The sequence below is a fragment of the Thermobia domestica genome, chromosome 1, assembly GCF_964235325.1.
Source record: "Thermobia domestica chromosome 1, izTheDome1.hap1.1, whole genome shotgun sequence".
NCBI lineage: Eukaryota > Metazoa > Arthropoda > Insecta > Zygentoma > Lepismatidae > Thermobia > Thermobia domestica.
The window spans coordinates 88,754,250-88,778,026 of NC_137454.1; the positions used below are offsets into that span (position 1 = coordinate 88,754,250).

A 23,777-nucleotide genomic window follows, 5' to 3' on the forward strand; every position below is an offset into this window, starting at 1 on the left:
CACTGACGAGGTCTGACTCCCCGAGTCGTCAGCGCTTCATGCGATGCAAACGGGTACCACTTTCCGGATGGCCCTCGTATGTGTGCCACCTCGTTCCAAGGATCCGATGATGCGTCTCTTGGTAAATGCATCCAAATAAAGTATTTGTGCCATATTCATTCTCTCTATTGTCACATTCAACTCCGCAGCACCCCCCGCTCACTACAACAGCCCTACACAGAACGTGCGCATTTCGGCTCCAAGCACTAGTGTTCGATTTCTTCCTATCGAAAGAAAGGCTGGCGCTTGCCACGGATAGTTCAATGCGCCTCACAGGCAATACGCACTGTCCGCCATATTTTCCGTGCTCGCGAACCTCTTCTTGGCTCTTACATGCAACTTCTCGCATTATGCTTAAGTTTTGGACCCATGTAATACAGTAACTTAAAATATCAATGTGAGGTCCCTTATACATCAATGCTTTTTGTGGTAAAACTCAGCGGTCTTAGATGCAAAGTATAGGTGAGTGCGCTTCCGTTAAATCTTCCCCATTTGCAAAGGGTCTTCTACGGAGGTGGTTGTCGAGGAATGGAACAGGTGGTTATATGTTAGCGCAAGGTCCGGTGAAATGGTGCATGACACAGTGCCTCCCAGCCAAGATGCTGAAGGGTCTCCTGGCTCCTCTTTGCCACATGTAACTAGGCACTGTCATGCAGGAACATCACACTCTTGCAATTTAATAATGCCGGCTCCTGTCGCAATGCACGGTGCACCCTTTGCCACTGATCAGAGTAGAGGTCAAAGGAGCTCGTAATGCATCACTTAACAACAATTCAACGATACAGTGAGCATAACTTTTAGTGGGTGCAGAGGTGGTCTTGAGGTGTGAGGAACAGGGTCACGTGGAGACAATGAATGCCTGGTACGCTTGGGAATGTCATAGAAGACCCACTTTTCGTCACCAATGAGCAAGGACAAATAGGCTGTCACTCATTGTTCCATGTTCGTTGCCGACTATATGTAGAGTACCAACTTGCTTAACTTGTGTGACACCCTATCCCATGCAGATGCAGTCTAACTGTTTGCGGAAACAGAACCTTTCTGCAAGTTCATCACACGTTAGACCATTGTCCTCCTTGATGGCTGCTTTCAGGGCCTTGTTATCCAACACATGTGGTCGTCCACTGAGAGGTTCATCAGAAAGGCTCCCATTTCCCGAACAGCATTTCTGAACCAATGCCGAGCGGTGAGTTCGTCCACGGCATTCTTCCCAAATGCATGGCATATGCGACGACTTGATGCGGCAGCTGACAGGCCCACTTTAAAGTCATACAACAAACACATGCAAACATGTTGCTTCGATACCTCTATTTCTTTTTGACACTGGACGAGCTACGACTGCTGTGTATGTTTAACATGTCAGCATTACTGAAGGTAGATAGTTAGACTAACTACCGATCGCTAGGCAGGCACGTGCGTCATTTCGTTTCCTCTCTGTGAGCGCACGATTAATGGGATATCAAAATCGGCAAGAACTTTTTTGATTACCTTGTAGCACACCTGCAACACCTCATAGAGTTTGATCAAAACAAAATCCAGGCAGTTAATCTGGGTAGCATCACCTATAACCTGTCTAACTATATATGAAATATGAAGGATGATTTGAACTTTGTTTTAAGCAAACTTTAGCTTATTCCTCACTGATTTTCCAGTTGCAGACTTCTGACTATTATACATAGGTGTTCTGTGAAGTTATTGAGGTGGTCGACGCACTCAAAACCGAAAAGTGTTAAGCTGCAGATAAATCCAAGAAGGATTCGACTTTGTAGTTTATTTATCTAAGAAGTTAGAACTGTATATCATAGTCATACTGAAGCTCAAAGTATCACACATAATATGTCATCGATAATTATGGCTACAACACTTTTTTAAAAGAAAAAATAATTGGACTCCTTGAATATATATATATAAATGTATAAAAATATTCCATCAGAGCTATTTTTTTTCGTATCCAAACGTGACATTTTCGAATTATGGTAATCAGTTATGAAATATCTTCTTCATACAGTGGTATTTTTTTATCTTCTTGTCCGCTGACTCAGGAAATTATCTCCTGGATCTTCTATTTTCAATCTATCCTTTATTCTGATCACGGATTGATGCTCAACAGCATTGTATCGATGGATTTTCTCGGGATTTTTGAGTTTCCGTAATATTCACACTTCAAAATTTCTTCCATGATCATTACTTATATTTATCACCCTTCCTTTATCCTACAGGGTATAACTGTGAAGTGTTTGAAGCGTTAATTATTTTAAAGAAATTTGGTTTACCAAAATTCCTTTAAATACAGTGTATTTACTCTTACTGTATGTCCGTCCTTCTCGGAGAGAAAAAGACTCCAGAACTATTTGATGCATCACCATGAAGTTTAGTCGGGATATAGAGAGTCAAAAATCGAGTTCGTTGACGAAGATGATGAAGTGATACAAATTAATCATTTTGGTTTTAACGTTAATTACTATAGAACAAAAACGGTAATGGACGGCGAGAACCGCTTTCCTGTAATGGATTAACTGTCCACAAGAATATATTTCATCTTCACTCTTATTAAAACCAAAACTGATAAAAAATCCACTACAACTTCCTATTTCAGTATTGATCTACATGGAGAAAAACGATCAGAGATAGCAAGAAGCGTTTTTTTTTTTTTTTTTTGTTTTAAATCGATTCATCGTTCTAAGAAGATGAATTCTATATCCTATATTTAAACTGAAAGTGGTAGAAATCAACCACTTCCGGTTTTAACGTTGATTGCTATACAGTAAAAACGGTACAGATAGCAAGAAGATGCTTTTAGCAACCAAGTAAGTGCCCTAAAAATATATATATTTCACCTCCAATTTCTCTACTAAAACCTGAAGTGATACAATTCTATTACCATTTCCGGCTTCAGTATTGAGAAAATGTCAAGCTCACACCAAACTCCTTCTCGTGGTGTACACGTAACACTGCTACTTGTTTTCCAAACATATTGTTGTGCTCGCTGCATTAGAAATAGCGAGAGATTTGTTGGGGTAATAGCAGTGGGTTCACCAGTTAATTGTTCCAACCACTAATTAACTGGTACGAGGACATCAGCCTTCCATGCATCAGACGTATCCTGATTATCCACTCTATCCTCCTTAGATGGTAGTGAGCTCGCCAGCTAATTGTTCCAACCACTAACTAATCGGAAGGAGGATCTTAGTTTTCCACGCATTAGACGTGGAGGAAGAGAATAAATACAATGATGGCTCTTCCTAAGGTAAAAAACACTCCAGAAGTAAAGTAGTCCCCGTTCGGATTTCCAGTGGGGACTACTCCGGGAAGAATAATCAAAAGACAAAATAAAAATTTAAATCTAGCATAGGAACCTGGAACATACGAACTTTACGGATGTTAAGGCGGATTATGTAGCTTCGCGTTAAATGTTCTATCCAACTAGTTATGGAAGTAATAAATCGATGTAATCCTCATTTGACTGCATGAACCATATGAATTCACACTAATGTTTATAGTTCGACGAACTGACTGATAAAATGTGCCAGATATATTTAAATGTTATTAAATGTTGTTGCTCCGTCAATTGTATTACGTATACGATAAATGTTGTGTTGGCTATTTCTGTATTGTCCTCATATCTTAACTCTTACGATTGCCCTTCCTTGTCTATATTAGAAGCCTACAATTAAGTAATAAAATAGTGCAAACAGACTTCATATTAATACTTATCATATATAGGATATATTCACGTTTATTCTGAGAGCATCTGAACTGCTTAGAGCATGACAACACGAACATCTTTCTTTTCTGTGACACTCATTATGTCTGCAACTTATCTGCAACTTTTCATTCAGTTTTACACGATCTTGAGTGCATCGCTGAGGTTAAGTAAATGTTTAGAGGTCTTTAGACTAGCTGAAGTAATGTAGTGCATATGTTTATTTTATAGCTTGCTTTTATACTAAAGTAAAACTCCTTTACCTCTCAGACTGCTAACTACCCTGTTTGGTAACAACGGTACTTAAGGTTTTTTTTTTTTTCCCAGCGGAAACACACGAGAGAAAAAGTTACCTTTTACTGGTGAAAACACTCATCTCTCTACTGTTCGTGTTTTTTTATAGTTTGGTATACGATTTTTTTCCTCGTTTTTTATGGAGCTTGTTCTTTCCTATAAATACACGAGTATTTTACCCGAAAAAGGGGAGTACAAAAAATGTAGTCGAAGGTAACAGTTGACGAATTGGCGTCGACAGAGAGGAGAGCGATTGGATAGATCTTGAACAGGCACGTAGTCCCCTGCAGCTACGTGGATAGCGTGTGCATCTTTGTGTGAGAGACCCAGGTTCGACTCTCAGCGGGATAATTCGTGTGGTTCGGATCCCACGTTAAGCTGTACGTCCACGTCTCATACACCCTCGTTGCTGAAAGGAACGTTAAACTCAACTCAAATCCCAATTGAACACGCATTAGTCAAGTCTACTTCGATTCAGACTTTAGGGTTGAGGGAAAGGTATTCATTTAAGGCAGCTCATTCGTCTCGTTTAATGGGAATATGGGAATAAGAGAAAGCCTAGATTAACGGCTGAGGGAGGAATTAAGTTCCTAATTAGATAGTTTTTTTCTGCTGAATTAAAATTTCCGAAGAATGCATACTTCTGAAATAAGAAAAATTGCACTGCAATAAAATGGTAGAAAGTATTATATTTATTTATTTATTTATTAAAGGAATACAGGATTTGAACTTTATTTAGAACTGTTTCTAGAGTGTACCATAATACTCTATATAGGGAAATTGGATGATGATTGTGTTTCATGTTTACAAGCATTTAGGTTCTTGAAGACTGTTTCTCCAGTATAAAACAGCAATAAGCCTTTTTTTCTTTCTTTTATGGAAGAAGTGAATCCAGTAGTCTGGGTTCGGTCACCTGACGTAAGTCTCTACATATAAAGGCTTACAATAGTATTTCTGTCTAACCTACCTCTCATGTAGGAGAGTCTACAGACTAGAATTTTACTTAATATTTCAAATTTGCTTTGCCGATCTCCAATGAAGACCATTGCTTTGAATGGAGGCTATTATTTTTCCTAACCTAAAACCTATTTTCTTGTTAAATTTGAACTTCAGTTAGTTTGTGGTGGTCTTCTAGAGAGAATGGTCATCGGACAGGTTCAGAACCGAGTCTGGATAATAGTTAAAGGACTCTTTATTAAGGGTTAAAAGCACGCGTGTAAGTAAAGTGCCTCTACTTTTAACCCACACTCCAGAATGCTTCGTATCCTAGTGAAAATTATATTTGGAGTTATTTAGTGGCTTACTTTTGTGAACCTAGTAATTAGAAAAATTTTGCAAAGTTTAGAGGAAGATCCTAATTTTGCGATAAAGAATTTATATTAAGAGGAATTTCCAGTTGTTGTGACTTAACAAAATCCATGAACCGTGGTGTTTCTGTATACTTTTGCATATTGTTTGCTGTTACTTGTTTTAAGACAATCATACCCTAGACATAAGTTTTCTTCGGTAATAGTCTTTTGAGTCAATAAGACATCACCAATTTCATTTGTAAGTTGATCTCACATCATATTTTATTTTATATTAATCTTATTCGCATTTCTGGCATATATTAGCATATAAATTAATAATATAGCTAAATTAGTTAATTCTCTTCAGTTGAACTATATATTTTCTTCATTTCTTCTGTATTGCACCGTGCATCAGACGTATCTTGGTTATCCAATCAATTCTTTGATAATAATGAGCTCAGTAGCTGAATGTTCCAACCATTAATTAACTGGGAGGGAATTAGTTTTCAGTACATCAGACGTATCCTGATTACCCACTTCATCTTTGGATGGGTGGTGATCAGGACCGGATTAACTCATCTGGAGCCTAGGGGCTAGAAAAAAAATATGTGGCCCCCTGCTGACTTCGCCTAATACATTTCTGTGAAAGTACGGTAGCAAAGTTAAGGGAATATGTTTCACATTTTTCGTCATATTTTATCTTATGAGATTGTATCTTGTATGATTCTTTTTAGATAGTCAACTGGGATTTTGATCAGAGTAGAGGACCCCATCTACTGTTAGGCCCGAGGCTACAGCCCTCCTAAGCCCCTTCCTTAATCCGGTCCTGGTGGTGATGGGGTTATGAACTAATAATGCATACCCATTGTAACAAGGTCTGAAAAGTACTCAAAGCTGAATCATTACTTCAAACTACCATTTGCTACTTTATCTATTTAATTTACTGAAAAATAATGTTTAAGTATGAACAAGTAGCAGTGACACAGTGTACACCACGTGAATGAGTTTGGTTTGGGTTCTGTTCTTAACAAGCTAAATTTTACCAAGCCTACACTTAATATAACATTTTACCTCAAATGATGTATACTTTAGAATGAATGAATAGTTGAAAATAGAAAATATTTAACTCTTTAAATTTTTCGTTCATTTTAGCGTTGTATTGCACGCACAGATCAGCTTTTTGGATCCTGAGCATTATACTAACCCGCTAATGTCAGCAGCCCTGCGGGTAGTCTACCAAGAAAGAATAATATCCATGACATGAAGAACAGATTTTTGATTATCCATATCTTGGGATCAACTGAATGAATTACTTCCATCAACGAACTCGATTCGTAACTTTTGATTCTGGCCAAAAATGATAGTAATCCATGTCCTTGACTTTTTGTATCTTCTGAACAGAGACACGGACAAAGTAAACACATAAAGAATTTTTGGTAAGGTAAACTTTATTAAAAACAGGGTAAAGGCTCAATTCCTGGTACGGATACTTGCCTCAGATATAAACGCAGGTAATGGTTTGGATCATACTGTAAGCAATAGGTCACTTCTCATACTGCCTTCGTGCTAAAAAAAGCGTTAACTACAGTCAATCGATAAATTAAATGTATTGTCACATATCGACGAGCTATGGATAAAATTATCAGTAGGATACTCAAATTTCACGGCAAATATCTTCCTGGTCTATAAGTTGGAAATTCATTTTTATATCTTCTTCATGTGCTTTGATATAAGAATCTTCGATTCGCCTTCTTAATTCAGAAAACTTTGAGGGATACCTGTCACATTCCAACAAAACACATTATTAATGAGTTCCGTGTATTTGTTTTTGAAGGTTTGCGCGTGTCAACATCAAAACATACCGAAGTGGAGGATAACACGATGCCATGATTCGGATCGCTTTGTTGCTCAAAGCCAACACAAAAATTATCCGAACTTGCGGTCTTTGACCTGCAAGTGAGCTGTGATTTTTATAGAGACAATTTTCCGATTTGTGCCCATAGTTTAGTCTACACAGCCATCAGGTTTTCAGTTGTCAGCAAAGATGCTCAGTAGAGATTATATAAATGACGTTCATAAACTGTCATCCCTACTCATAACCGTACACTGGAAGTTCTTCCACCTCCTCAGTCAATGAGATTCCATTGACTCACGCGGACTGACTCCACGTTGCCATTTTGATAGCTTAGGAACCAGTTTCTAAGTTTGTTCTTGTTTATACACGAATTGGCATATAAGGTCGATATCAACATTTGTTTCTTCTACTTTCGCAAAATTATCCCCACAATAACTAGTTTCTTCACAGTTAGAAAGGTATCAAGTGAAAAACTAGCGAACCGTAGTTTTTCAGCAAGAGGTCTAAACCTTTCTTCGATTAGATTCTCCTTGCGTACAAATACTACGAATTTCAACATAATCCTGGTTGCCAACCATTATCTGCTATACTGGAACTATCTTTAATTCCATAAATTACCTCTACCATTTTTAACCGCGATTCTCTTAACACGAAAGAACGTTATCTATACAAACTTGACGCTTTGAAGGACAATTATAATACCAAGCATCAGTGTCAATGTGCATGTATCACTAATATTGTTAATTTTGATTAAAGACTCAGTAGTACGTGATTTCTAACGAACAAATTCCTCACGAATTTGATCTACACTCAGTGAAACACTGTTTCCTTTTGTACAGATTGCCTTGTAGCTATTTTTATATTGCTCAACTACGATAACACTGTTCTGTTTTAAAGGAAATTATCTCTCTGATGACAGAAATGGCAAAGGAAATTCCTATGAAAATCGCAAAATTGTGATAAACATCCTACACGCTGGCCCTGTCTGTAGAAAAATCTTTGAAATCAGTTCCAGTGAAAATGTGAAGATACTGCCACCTATAGCAATATACAATAAAACCTTAAAATTATGGTCAGTATATTGCACTTTTTTCAGCATAATTTATAATGACCTTAAGTTACAAAAAGCTCCTAAATCGGTTCACCTTCATTTCTATATATTGGCAAAATAATTTTATCACAATTAAAAGAGTATGTAGGTAGTTAAGGGCACTAATTGTACTCTTGCAGTTATGTGCGTATTAATTATGGTTGTTTTATCTTTTCGAAGTATCAATGAAATACCTTTTGTTAATACAACAAATGAAGACATAATAAGATTGCAAGAGCTCTCTTGTGGCTATGTGGTAAGCGTATGCGCCTTTGGGGCGGAAGATTCGGGCTCGATTTCCGAAAAAAAAAATCATGTGGTTCGGATCATACGTATAGTTGTAGGTCCACGTGTGCTGATGGAAGGGATGCTTAACTCAAATCTACTCATCCATAATGTGATTACTGTATACACGTGCACAATGATCTTAAGATTGCACGGTGTTTTAAAAGTTGCAAGGTCATTCGTGCACAAAGTTCGAAAGAAGTTGAAAGGTCCGGATTGGGTGTTTCACCTGTAGACAAGTGTAAAAAGAATGCATAGTGTTCGGACAGTATAAGGATACCACAATTTATACAGCACAGTAGATGCAGAAATTATTGATGAAAGCCACAAAAAGTATATGAAGGCCAGTACCAGAGATCTAAAGGTGTCTGAGGGCATAATCCACACTAAAGTGCATGAGGACATTCGCTACAAATTGTATACGATGAGAGTTAAGCAGTTCATGACATTGCACATTCAAGAACAATGTTTTTTCAAACAAAACAATTACTACATAAGTAAAATATCCGGAGAATCTTCCAAGATAATATTATTATTACTCTTTATAAAACAAAAATTAAGATCGAAAGGTAAACACGAGAAATGGCAGATGGTTATGTGCAGATCCTTCTCATGTCCCCAATATCATGCACATCGAATTTACTGTAGCTGTGATGGTTTTAGCGGTGGTGAGTAGCAAAACACACGTCATACCATTATACTTCTATCTACAGGGTGTTCATATGAATGTTATTAGCTATATGAAAGTTCTGGAAACAGTTGTCTAGTCCTGAACAGACAGCGTATTCAATGGAAGTCTTACGTGTCTCAGCAGAACTCTGTACCTGACGATCCAGAATTGGAATGGCAACCAATCTGCACGATCACATGTGTACACCACTGCTGAACGGAGCACTAAAACACCCACAATACGACTGATACTCTAAAAGCTGCTATTAATCATGCAATGCCTAAGATCAAAAAAGAGCACCTGATTCGTGGTGAACCTCTTTCGATCTGGCACTAAAACCATTATTGTGGCTGATGGTGGTTATATTGAATGATCCTATACTTCAACCATTACTATACTGAAATTTGCTCAATACACTTCATTATTCATTAGATATGCCCTTCCCCCCACCTTATGCACCCTGTACAGATTCGGTTTCAAGTAAAGCTCATTAAAATTAATACCTATGTCCTCCAGAAAGTCCTAATTTCTCATGTGCTACGATATAATTCGAAGACACTCTTTCATCTACATTCTTCCTCTCCTTTGGTACGAGTAACCAGAAGTAGTAAAATAACAGTTGTCCAGAAACATTGTTAGGTAAATGAGGAAAGAACTTAGAAGAGAAGGGAAAACTTCAAAATAAATTTCAGACATGTAGTTTATTCAAATACATATGTCACTTCAAGCAAGTTTACTTACATTATATACCCGGATATTTATCAAACTTCTAATATCAACAAGAAATGATAGACATGAGTCTAAATTTACACAGAATTTGTACGACATGATATGACATAAAATTGATTGCAATTTCAGCAGAATAACATGCGTCGGGCCAGCAGCAACCTCGGGTATGTGAACAGAGCATGTCATGAGAATGAGTTTTACACAATAGACAGAGAGGGGAGCGTGGATATGCGTTGCTATGCTTCATCAACGTAAAAGGGCACGATATGAACAGACAACTCCGTTCGAACACAGCCATCCCACGGAAAGGCGGATTGAGTGTATAGGCATGTGCCACAATGTGTATGTGGATACAACAGACAGAAGAGAACCACACGCAGCAACCACTCAGTAAAACAGTGCAATGTAACCACTCATTGGATGACAGATATCCTGTTCACATGACGACGACGAACTGTACAGAGTCAGCTAGTGTTAGCTCCATGCTGGCTTGAATGGATGTATGCCTTCGCGTAAACTTGCAATAATCTGGAGTCTCAAAATCAGCTTCGAATGGCAGCGTGAACACTGTTGCTGGTATGCTGACTGTGAGTAACAGATGGTTTGTCTTGGGAAGAGTCGAGTTTCAACCTGTCCTAGCTCCCAAAGTTCTTGATTGGCAACGAAGGACGTACTTTTAGTTATAGAAGTTCTTTTTTCTCGATTTCGGTGAGTATATCTTCATGCATATTAGTTTGTTTAGCTTGATCTGATGTATCGACTGATATACGAGGGTAATCCCAAACGTAAAATATAATATTTTTTTAAAAAAAAGAAAGAAACGTTTATTTTCAATAATGTTGACATCAATAACTTACAAAGAGTCAAAAAGCGATCTGACTGGACCGGGACCCGAACCCGGGATCGCTGGCATACAGTGTCGATGCGTTAACCACTACGCCATCCAGTCCGCTTCCCAGAACAGCCAAACACTCCCCCACACTCCTGCAGTCGGTGCTCTCCACTCAGACCACTCTTTGTAAGTTATTAAATTCGCACCTACAGAGGATTATAGTGTGTAAAAATAACTTTAAAATCGGTTGTTTCCTTTATTCATTAATAAATGTTTACATCACTTTAACCCTAGAAAGTTCGTGCTCGCATCTGCTACATGAAGGACCAGGGAGAGGGTCAAATTTGCCCGCGTTGGTTTTAAGTAGCTTTCAGAGTATATTTGTTCAATTTGAGTTAATATGTTGAACTGAATTTCAGAAAAGAAGCTTTTTAAGGAATTGTGTTTTTCATTTGTAAAAAAACGGGCTAAATACAGTGCGTAAAACGGCTTATACAGGGTCGGCCAAAAGTAGGTATGCAGTACCATACTGATCAACTCCCTACTTTTTATATCATTTCTTATTGTTATCAATCATGTAGATTTAGTTTCTTTATTATTTGTTCTTAATGTCTTTTTACTTTTATCTTAAGATTGGAACAGCCGAAGCAAGTAAACCTGTAAGCTTGACTGTTATACTTGATCAATGCCGGGGTGTATATCCACTGTAAAATTTCTTGGGTAGAGCAATAAAATGTACTCGGGATTTGGACTTTCCCTTCACCTTTTTATTATAAAAAGTCTTCTTATATACACAAATTATAATAAGTAATTCCTCTAATATCTACTTAGGTAAGATTAAGATAGGAGCCCGGTGACCAAGCGTCGTTGGCTTTGAGGTGAGGTACTCTCGGTGACAGTGCGTCGTGAGAAAGAGGAAAGGAACCCGGTGATCAAGCCTCGTGGGTATAAGGATGGGCACCTTTCGGTGACCAAGCGTCGTGAGAGGGGTTTTAGGTGTTTCGATCAATCCGGGAAGATTGATGTTGGTCGAGGCGTGCAGTTCCCTTTTATCCTGTATTGTCGGCTTCCTTCGTTGATTCTCGTCCTTCCAACTGTTGGCGATGGTGAGCGACTCCTCTTCGGGACCGTCTTCTGTTTGTTTTTATTTACTATTAACACATGTAGTACGCATGGCTATTGCATAGTACGGCGACGTGGGGATCCTTACACCCTCGGGGCGTAGAAAAAAATAAGCCACTGGATTATTTGTCCTTGTTGTGTGTCATCATGTGGAATCTGCGTATTGGGCGCAATATACACTGGAAATGCACTATAACACTGAAACACAAAATTAAAGTTAAAAGCACTGGTCACTGATATCACTGTATGAGACATTATCTCACAAATAAAGTTTAAAATGAAAGTTGAAGTTGGAGTTGGAGCACTGACAGTTTGTCCTCTTAATCTACGCAGGATCCGTATATTACGTCATCTCCCTCAAAGGAGAGGCTGTCGATGCTCTGGTGATTACAGTTACAGTGGTGGTAATGTCCGTAGTATATTTTATGAAGTTCGCACATCAGAGTGCTATTATAGAAAAGTTTCTAATGTCGGTCAAGTTCGCACTAATCGTAGTTAATAGATGACAGAATACACTTAAAGAACGGTTAAAGTCAGTACTTTGATAAATGTAGTCACGCCGGAAAAAAGTTTGCCAATCAAAAGTCCTGTTTTTCTTAACACTCTGTATATGTAGGTCAATATGTTAGAGATAGGTATATGATTCGCAGCGGAGAAGTGAAGAGAAAAAATGTTGTTGCTAGCCTTGTGAAGCTCGTTCGCTCGAAGCGGAAAGAAAATGCTGGCTTGTAATTTTGTTCACTGAAGGAAATTGTATGTATGGATGCTTGTTTGAACGACAGAATGCAGGTGGAGAATTAAAAGAATGAAAAAAAAAAAAAAGACAAAGGATCGCTTGCGATTCGAATACTAAGATATGTACCAGGTTTGGTCACTTCAAATAGTTACCTGCATCATATGGTGTATCTTGTTTTCTTCTATTCCACATTTTATTTCTTGTCATTTTTTCTTTCTTCTTTGTCTGCCGCTGAAACATGAAGAGTGCGCTTCACATGTCGCTCGTTTATATCTACTGGGATGATGGTAATCTTTTTTTTCTGTCTTCTTCTTTTTGCTCGTTTCGTCGTCTTATCCGCTGTGTTCTTCATTATCTTCGTGTGGTATGTGTTCCTCGTCATCATGGTAAAGTTTGATTCTATCGATAGAGATATTCTGTTCTCTGTCTCTGAAATTATGGGGCATGCGAACTCGATAGATATTATTGTTTAGTTTTGAGATTATTGTACCCGGCGCCTCCACCATGTAAAATTTCTTGGGTAAAGCAATAAAATGTACTCGGGATTTGGACTTTCCCTTCACCATTTAATTATTATAAAAAGTCTTCTTATATACACAAATTATAATAAGTAATTCCTCTAATATCTACTTAGGTAAGATTAAGATAGGAGCCCGGTGACCAAGCGTCGTGGGCTTTGAGGTGAGGTACTCTCGGTGACCGTGCGTCGTGAGAGAAGTGTAGATTAGGTATCTCACTCTTGGTGACCGTGCGTCGTGAGAAAGAGGAAAGGAACCCGGTGATCAAGCCTCGTGGGTATAAGGATGGGTACCTCTCGGTGACCAAGCGTCGTGAGAGGGGTTTTAGGTGTTTCGATCAATCCGGGAAGATTGATGTTGGTCGAGGCGTGCAGTTCCCTTTTATCTTGTATTGTCGGCTTCCTTCGTTGATTCTCGTCCTTCCGACTGTTGGCGATGGTGAGCGACTCGTCTTCGGGACCGTCGTCTGTTCTTATTTACTATTAACACATGTAGTACGCATGGCTATTGCATAGCACCGCGACGTGGGGATCCTTACACTACTTTTGGACCACCCTCTATATTATACCAAATTTCTTATAATACTATGCAGAAAACCAGTATTATAACTAACACTCGACAAGTTCTATGAAAGCCTGAGTGTTTATATAAAGGAGAAAAATAACATTTTAAAATAGTAATACAAGTTTTAGATTAAAAAAAACAAAAAAAAACAAACACACACAAATGACAGGAATTTCGAGGAAGTAAAGACGCGTAGCATCTATGACCAGGGGGAGGGTCAAATCGGCCCAAACATCATGAATTATATTTTTTACAAAAAACAATGCAGTATATTCCAGTTGAAAAAAAAAAAAAAAAAAAAAAAAGCTAAAATGAACCTGTCATCAAAAGGAACAAAAACAAAAAACAGAGCATCCTGAATACATATTAATCCTGAATACATCCTGAATACATATTAAACTAAATAGAAAAGAACTCGCGGGCAAAATCTCCCCCCCCCCCCCCCCGGTCTTTCTAGGGTTAAAGCTTATACATTTACCTATTTTCGTACATAAGTGACACTTCGGTCGATGCAGTTTTGTACGCAATGTCGCAGTTTTTGTTTACTTATGTCATAACAACTCGCCACCATATGTTTGAATAAGAACTGAATCTCATCTTCCCCCTCGTCGTCGTTGATGGAACGAGTTCCCGCCCAAATGTTCTTTCAACTTAGGAAACAGGTAGTAATCACCGATTTGCTCAACTTTCGCGACTGTCTCATTGAAATTTGATGGCCTCCCGCTCCTTTCTTTGTCATGAATTCAGTACGGCCAGCTGCAAACTCACTACACCACTGTGTTTATTTCTGACATTCATGTACGACTCGCCATACACTTCCGTCAATTATCGATGAATTTCAATCGGTCTAACGCCCTTTGCGTTCAAAAACCGAATAACTGTGTGAACTTCGCATTTGGCGGTAGCGCCAAGAAAGAGCGCTCCATTACAAACGTTTGTCAAGCAAAGACTGAATGTCCAGCGAGGTGTTTGGGAGTGGGAAAAACAACAAACACAACAGTAATGTCAACAAAGACACGAATAGTTTCCCTCCGTCCCCAGCACTTTCGAGACTTTCCTTTTTGGGATTATATATACATATGGTATATATATATATAGGGATATCTATCTATCTATCCATCTATCTATCTATCTATCTATATAAAGGGTGGACCATTTATCTTAAAATTCCCTTGTAACTTTTAAACTAATCGATAAAAATCAATGGAATTTTGTAACATGTAAATGTCGATAGGCGGACATTATTTGACGTACTCAACAACACCTCAAGATTAAGAATGCTGCCAACCCAACATAAAGTTACATATATTTTTAAATAGCATTACATCAGGTTATTTCATACTTCAAATCTGTAAGTAAGTAAGTAAGTAAGTAAGTAAAAAAAAAAATTGCAATGCCGCATTTACGAGTGTTTCGAACTAAAAACGCTACAGTATAATAAACATCCGTAAACAAAATTTGGGGCCTCTATAGGTTGGTACTACATTTGCTGAGGAAGAAGCGAACATTAAACTAGTTGACAAGTTTGTGCCGTATATTTTATCTTCTTGCAGACTGATGAGATACATACGCGGGATTCTTACGTTAAAACAAAAGAAATAAGCAGAAAACCGAGATATATGGAAACTTTTACATGTGTGGCAAGAATCCTCCCAATGATCAAAAATCCTTGGTGATGACATACCATGGAAACGACAAGCGCACACAAAACACTGAAAAAGAATATTTCTACTATGCATCAAAAATAGAACAGGTTTAAATTGAAATATACAATGTGTTGTGGTAGTACAGTAACTAGCAAAAAATGGATGCTAACCTATACAATTTCTTCACTTTCGGGGTAAGTAGACTCGATTACATTGCAGTAGCCTAGAAAAATCTCAAAGTTTACGTCACAGAAATGTGTTCTCATTTCTACCTATATATTCGCAAAAAGATAATTTTACTTCAAATATTCAAAGAATGTATTTCCGCACACCGTTTCGTTCCGATGCTAAACTCACATCGTCATTAGGGGGGACGGTGGCTCAATGGTAGGGTGTTTACCTCTGGTGCGTGGGGTCTCTGGTTCGATCCCAGCTCGCGCCAACTGGGCTTTGTGATGAACAAACACCGTATTCGTGGGTTTTCTCGGGGCTCTCCCATTTCCTCTAGCCCAGCCTGCATAAACGTGGGACGTAAAACTGATAAGATTGTTTGCATCGTCATTAGTAGTACGGTTAATAAACTACGCTACTCAATGAACTACATTACAACAAACACGGAATTAATTTTCGTTCGATCCCTCTCTTCTATATTTCCTAAATTCAGTCTTAGAAGCAAAGTTTGGTCAGCATATTATTCACCTGTGCACTTACACAAAAGACGACACAAAATGGCTCCAGTCTGTATCATCTAAACTGATCAATAGTTGAGAACACTGACACTACATTTGGAAGTCAATTTGTATTCTATAGTTTCTATAAGTAATAGTTCTCCCTATTTCGAAGTTACCGATACATCGAAAGAAACTCTGTAAGTGAGTATCTACTTTTGAGGAACCTACTGTGCATAACCAACGTACATACACGAAATGCATATGTGTGCACATTTGTGAATAACGAAAAGAAATTAATAACACATAAATCTTCAATCATTTCTGACTGATTATTTTCAAAAACCGATTTAAGCACAACTCAACAAAAAACAAGTCTCTGATTCCTACCTGATTAGATGTATTGATGTTGTCATGGGGTTTCAAATATCCATCACCGTCAATAACCGATTCTTCCCCTTTAGAATCACTTTCATTGCACTCTTTACTATACTGTTTCTCAGGTAAATTTTGGCACTTGTTAGAATGGTTATCACTGAACATCACACAATGTCCCATACACTGTCCCGAACAGTTAGTTACCTTCCACAAAACATCACCTTGACTCTGACTTTTAACCCTGTCTACAGAAGTATCTACAACGGCCATCTGGAAGAGAAAATGACGTTCAAACTGAAAATAACTTCAAAATTATTACCATGAAGAGTTGTTCATTCACATTCACTTACATTTTCACTCATTTCTTTGAATCCAAGATTGACTGAGAACAGAAACAACGAGGGTGAGGAAGTCCAGAAGACATGGGTAAAGAAGAAATAGGTAAGGATTGAGTAACAAGAAATCCAGCCAAGAGGAGAAAAATAATGAGGGAAGCGCAGCAACACTAGATTTAACTAAAATAGTGCATCTTTATCAAAGAAAAAGAAAAAAATACAAAATTAAATATCTATTAACCTAGCATTGCATACATAGCAAAACTAATACCACATCCTTGTGCAAATTAATGGAATCAACGACATTTTGTGCTGTGGATCATATATTCACATAAAACGTAAACTGACATGTATAAAGCAGAGTTTTAACATTTAGTGTAGTAAATAAACTACCGCTCAATATTTGTAAATTTATGGTTTGCTCAAACATGACTATTACCGAGTATATCTGAATTCACATTGACGTTGGAACTACATTTAGACCCCGACCATAACATCTACAGTACTATAATCTTTAGTTAATTTATTTATTTCTTTTATTCCATGAACTAACTCGGCCTACACTTCTATATATTTAATGTAACGTAAGTAATAATTGTTATCATTAGAATTACCGATAATCCCAATAATCGATAATCATTAAATATATGTTACGTAACTAATATATTTCCTAAAATCACTAACTACTGTCAACAACATATTATTTCGATAAATCTTTTTCTTCTATCTGACTGCCATGCATATTAGTAACATTCTGCGCCCTACAAATGTCATGCCTACAACATTCTTTCCTTTTCTTTTTGTAACTTTCTTTTACTTTTTTCTTTTCCCAGTATTTGTTGTCTAACTTTTTCTTTTCTCCTTTACGTTTGTTCATGCTCGAGCCTTACTTTCTTCTTATTCTCATCTTTCTTGTCAATTTCTTTCATACTCGTTATCGCCTTTTCGACCTCCCACTTCCTTTGGAGCCTACTTCCTTCATTTTCATCTTTCTTGTGAATTTCTAACACTTTTGATATCGCCTTTTTGGCCTCCACTTTCTTTGGAGCTTATTCCCTTTATTTTCTTCATCTTTCTTGTTAGTTTCTTTCCTTTTTATTTCCTCTTAAGTTCAATACGTTCAGTTGATTGTGTCTTCATGTGATTCTCCATTAGGTTATGTTTATTTCTTTCCATTAGTACATATTGAGCAACTTGTTTTTCTTCTTTCTGAACTGAATTCTGTCTGGATGTGGAGTTGGTGGAGCTTACTTTCAGACTAAATCGATAGAGCAAGTTGGTTCCAATAGCTCCACAAGACAGAGTTTCCTGGTAAATATTGAGTGGTGCTGAATATGCAGTGCTATATGTTAAAAAAAATAGCATTCTTTCCCCAATGCCTGAATTTCGGTATTTCATCAATTCATAAACTTATCTTTACTTGGTAGGAGACAGAAATTGCTTAAACATTTTTTTTTTTTTTTTTTTAAATACAAAATATGGTATTTCTATGTCGGTTATTAATATTAAATCCATGCCATTACACATCAGAATCTCCATTCATCATTCTCTAAGGTTTAGATTGCTTTCTTGATCTTCGCACAGTGAACCATTGTATTCGTTTATTTCTTGGCATTCGTCTTCATTGTTCTCATCTATGGGTTTAATTTGGAAATCTTCCATATAGTCGGTAGTGTCTTCCAAAGTAAATGACACTAAGTTATCTAAAGTTTCTTCATAATAAAGTCAGCAACATTTTACTGCACTTTAGTGTTTTCTTCTGGCACTTCGTTTACTCATTCCGGTTATGAACTCACTATCGTGGCTTGATTTTTACAGCACTGGACAAAGTGATTATACAGACCACGCATTCGGGATTTTGCTCCCTTAGCTGGAGATTAGAATTTAGCATGATTTCGTCCACAGGCTGTGCAGTTAATAGGTAATTATGATGTACTCTTATTGTTGTAGTCATCTGTACTTTTAAATCTGGTTCTTTGGTATGGCAGTCGATCAACTCTTGTTCATAATAATTCGATTTGGTTAACTATGTCTATTGCCTTATTTATGGGTAAGTCACACGTCGTTAACATTTTTTTATGACCTATTTCGTTAACTACTCCACACACAATTTGATCGCGTATAGCGTTATTACAGAAACATCCAAACTGACACTTGTCGGCTTGCTCTTTCAACTGCAAAATATAACCTTGGCATGGCTACTCGGTCTGTTGTTTTATGTTGTGGAATCTGTATCTCTCCACAATGAAGTTAGAATCTTTGTGAAGATGATTTTTAAGATCCTTAATACTTTGATAACCTAAGGCAGCGACAAGTTTTGGAGCAACCAATTCCTTTAGCATTTGATACACTGAATTACCATTACCAATATAAGAATATTTTTTTCTTTTGGTACCAGAAACATTATTGGCTAGACAATAGTGTTTGAAGCGTTCCAGGTAATTTTCTACGTCGGTTTCATCAATATTGAATGGTTCAAAATAGCGCAACTGCTCTCTGTCATCAGTGTTCGTAATTACTCGTCGCAAATTGTGTTTATGGTTTGTTCAAACTTGACTATTACGAGTAGATCTGAGTTCACATTGACGTTGGAACTATATTTACACTCCGACCATAACAAATGCAGCACTATAATCTTCAATAAATTACTTTGTTTCTTTTATTTCATTAATTTATGGCCTAAATTTCCATATATGTAATGCAGCGTAAGTTATAATTGCTATCATTTGAATTACCGATAATTCCAATAATAGATAATCATTAAATATATTCTAAAATTACCTTCCTGTAAAACCACCTTCCTAAGAAAGAGCAATTTAGGACACGGTATTTTCGATTTTCTCCCACAACCTCTTAAGTCTTGTTATATACAAATATAACCACAAAATCACTCTAATTGTGGTTCGGAGACCAATACAATGTTCTCTATGTAGTTAACATGTAGGTCTCTCTATGTATGTCTGGATAAAATAGCACAAGGCCCAGGCAGCAAGGGAAGGATACTACAGAACTCCAAGCAAGCTAAGTGGTTATGGTTAGAAATTCTCAATGCTCCAGACAAGCAAAGAGAGGTTAAGGTCCCACGGATATCTAGGCAAGCTAAGCAGACAGGAAAACAGAGTTCAAGGCAGCTAAGGAGGCAGAAGATCTCAAGAGTTCCACGCAAGCTAAAAGGCTTGGGTTAGGTTGTTAGATATCTCAGAGCTCCATGCAAGCTAAGAGAGGGAATGACCAACCGAAGCTAATACCTATGGAGGTCTCGCAGAGTGTTTATACCCTCTTCAAGGTCAGCGGCGGTACTAGTGTCCTCCTTGTCACCTGTCCTGGAGATGATAACGGTGTCTGTCGTCTACTTGCTCGTAGTAATTGTAGTAAGAGAATACGTGATTTTGTTTACAAGTTAGAAGCACGTGGTTTTGTTTACAAATATGGAACACACACATATATAATATATATATGTCAACGTGTACAATATGTTACATAACTAATATTATATTTACTAAAATCACTAACTTCTGTCAACATTTTATTTCGACGAATCTTTTTCTCCTTCCTGACTGCTACATTTAGTATGTGCACCTTTGACATGAATTAACATTTATATTCTCTGTAGCATAGAGTCCACAAGGTTTTTTACACGTTGCACTGATAACTGATTCATACTAGCTTTGCTATATTCAATAACTTACACTAAAATACAAATGCTGAGCAAAGCAACGTTTTATTATAAAATAATAATTGTGACAGTTTCAGATATCTAACATATCCTTCTTCAGACACTATCGAAAATAAATGAAAATGCATATCGAAAGATATGAAAGATATGCATTCTCATTTATTTTCGATAGTGTCTGAAGAAGGATATGTTAGATATCTGAAACTGTCACAATTATTATTTTATAATAAAACGTTGCTTTGCTCAGCATCTGTATTCTGGTGTAAGTTAACGTTGCACTGAGTACATCATTATGGAGCCACGCTTTATTTAGAACTGAAATAAGTTTGTCTTTTGTTGTGGAATCCTCTTACCTGAATTTATTCTTGCAAATAGACCATGAATTTTCTATCGGATTTATATCCGGTGAGTTTTCAGACCAGTCACAACATTTACCTCCTTCTCTTCGAAAAATTGTTTGACTAGGTCTTATTGGAAAATGCCAGATCCATTCCTTGAAGTATATTAAGCTCTGGAATCACTCTGGACTATAGCACACTGATGTATTTGTTACTGTTCATCATTCTTTCAACAGAGACAAGTGTTCCTGGATTACTGTAGGAAAATCATCACCAAAATATCTCAGTGTTTCACTATTTGATGAATGTTTCTGTGAAATGTGTTCGCCAGTCACCCGACGAGTGTGTCGAACCTACACCCTTGGACCAAAAAGTGGCTCTCATCAGGGAACAACACTTTCCTCCAATTGCCTTTTGTCAATCGCCAATCGCCAATCCAATCGCCTTTCATCTTTTTGCCTTACTGCCACCTTCCAACACAGATCTTTTTAAAGATAAAACTACTTCTCTGGGTCAATTTTCCTTGCACGTAACAAGTAAGGGGCATCGATAGTGGTTGATGCGCATTTTCGGCCGCATTTCCCTTTCCTACGTGGAGCAATAGAACCCGCTTGGCTCTTGAGGTTATGAATTTCACTTATAGCACTTGGGTTAATACCACACTTAGCAACAATCTCACTTTGGTTTAGGGAAGTGTTTTCGTTTATTGTCACAACAGCTTGCCTCTTTCTTGGACTAATATTCATCTCACTCTTTAAATACAAAAATAACACGAAGTGAGAAAGTGAGCTTTCGCTTACAACAACGCTTTGGCTTAGGGAAGTATTTCGTTTAGTGTCACAATTAGCTTGCCCCTTTCTTGGATTAATATCCATCTCATACTTTAAATACAAAAATAACACGCAACGGCAAAGTGAGCCTTCGCTTACAAAAACACTATTAAGTGCACCAAAAGTCACCCACAACTACATCTAACTACAATACAACGTTTTAGAAACTCCTGAACTTGCAATTTTCTGAAAGAAACAAGATACTAACGAACAATAGTGTTAGCAGCTGCAAGAATCCGATTATGCTGCAAATGAAGTTTGATTCCATTAATTTGCACAAGGGTGTACTTAATATATATTCTAAATTTCCATGCAACACAATGCGTTTTAAATCTACTATAATTTATGCATACTAAGTTTCTACTTTGTATTCTGTATTTCATATAACTACCATACTTCTAACTGAGTTGCATTACTAAGCTTGATTCCTAGTTACTAACTGCCTCTGTGTACAACCAATATTAAGTTACAAATAATGAAATGTATATCCCACTACCTGAAATGTCCGTTCTTCGCGCTGGAATTAAGTTTTATAGAAAATAATAAAAAAAAGAAAAAAAATTGAAAGGTATATTTTTCGCAACTGTCTTAAATAGAAACCATAGCATGTGCTGTCATTTCAATAGCAAAATTTCGTAGAAATTGAATGGCACTATTATTTTTGCTCTAGTGCTAACCATTACCAAGTCATAACTGTTCATTTTTTCGTATCGTTGCAGGTGACTGCTAGCAGAAGATAGCCTTGATGCATGCAGAGCATATTGAGTTCGTGCTGATCTTTGGAGAACGAAGTATCAGGGTAATTGCAGAAGATTTTAACCGTCGTCAACCGGCAAGAACTCCCATATGCAATGTATTGTCTTCAAAGTGCTGAACAAATCCTTAGAAACCGGATCTGCACCAGATCGACACAAGACCACGCATGGCGACAGACAAGGCAAAAACTGTGTCAGTATTAGCATCATGCAATAAAAGTCTTTAGAGAAGCACGCCTAGTGTAGTCCGTGAAAGTGGTGTTAGCCGCACCTTAATCATGCGTATTGTGTCACTGAATAAGTGACACTTTAGAAGCTACAAATTCACAACATCACACAGAAAATTATCTAGATCGTCGTCTGGAATTTGCTCAATGAGCCATACAGCAGCTACGGTATAACCTCGAATTCACCTCTGACTATTGTTTGCTGATAGGGCAAGCTTTTACGTCTCGGGCGAGATTAACAAACAGACCGTGCGGTACTGGTCAGCATTGGTTTGCTGCATACACAGCTGTTCTTGGCAAGGTGATGGTGCGGTGTGAACTGTGGGGGACTTGCGTTGTGGGTTCATTCTTCATCGATGGGACCCTGACAGCGATGGGTTGTCAGCGCATGTTAGAAGACGACATCTTGCAATAACTAATGTCGGAGCCTGGATCATTCCCCTAAGTTTATGTTAGAAGACGACATCTTGCAATAACTAATGTCGGAGACTGGATCATTTCCCTAAGTTTTTTCAGCACGACGGCGCCTAACCTATTATGGTACCTGTGTCCGTGAGTACCTTAATCAGCAGCTTCCTAATACGTGGATTGGTCAAGGTGAGATGCTGTGAAATGGCTCCCTTGTTCCCCTAACATGACGCCACTGGATTATTACCTGTGAACCCATGTGAAGTCTGTTGTGTATGCGGTGAAAATTGTGGATGTTCAGCATCTCAAGGAACGTGGATGCTTGTTCCAACATTACAGCGGACACTTTGCACAAGGTTTTGCTTAACTAAAAACTTAAGAATGTTTCTGACAATCGACCGGAATGAGGAACACATGGAAAATGTCCTGTAACAGTGCATGCTCCTTGCTGTATTACTAACTTCTTTTGTAGGGAACACAACAAAGAAACAATCATAACTTCGTATTTGCTCGTGCTAGAGCACTGTAGTGTCATTCAATTTCTACGACATATCACATGCTGTGGTTTCCATTTAAAACAATTGTGTAAAATTCAAGATGGCGGATGTCATTGTGATGTGTCCTCAAACATTTTCTATTCCCCACCTACATTATAACTTTGGTTATATTTATTAAGGTGTTTCCACACTTTTGGACCAGCCCAATACACATTTAGCCTTATATCCCTAAGAAGTTACGTTATTACTAACTTTGCCAGTTGTAAAATTTATGAATGTTTAGTGTTCCAGGG

At 37.7% G+C, this 23,777-nt stretch overlaps 1 protein-coding gene across 9 annotated transcripts in view; it reads right to left on the reverse strand.

The window, feature by feature from the left end:
* LOC145687193 (uncharacterized) overlaps window positions 1-23,777 on the reverse strand; it is a 277,098-nt gene that overhangs the window by 171,277 nt on the left and 82,044 nt on the right. For 8 of the 9 annotated variants that reach the window (XM_081760661.1, XM_081760659.1, XM_081760677.1 and 5 more), the window contains one exon: window positions 16,431-16,688. The exons of the other annotated variant lie outside the window; for it this stretch is intronic. In XM_081760661.1, the coding sequence (XP_081616787.1) occupies window positions 16,431-16,688 (258 nt within the window). The remainder of the gene's footprint in view (window positions 1-16,430; window positions 16,689-23,777) is intronic. 9 annotated transcript variants of the gene reach the window in all.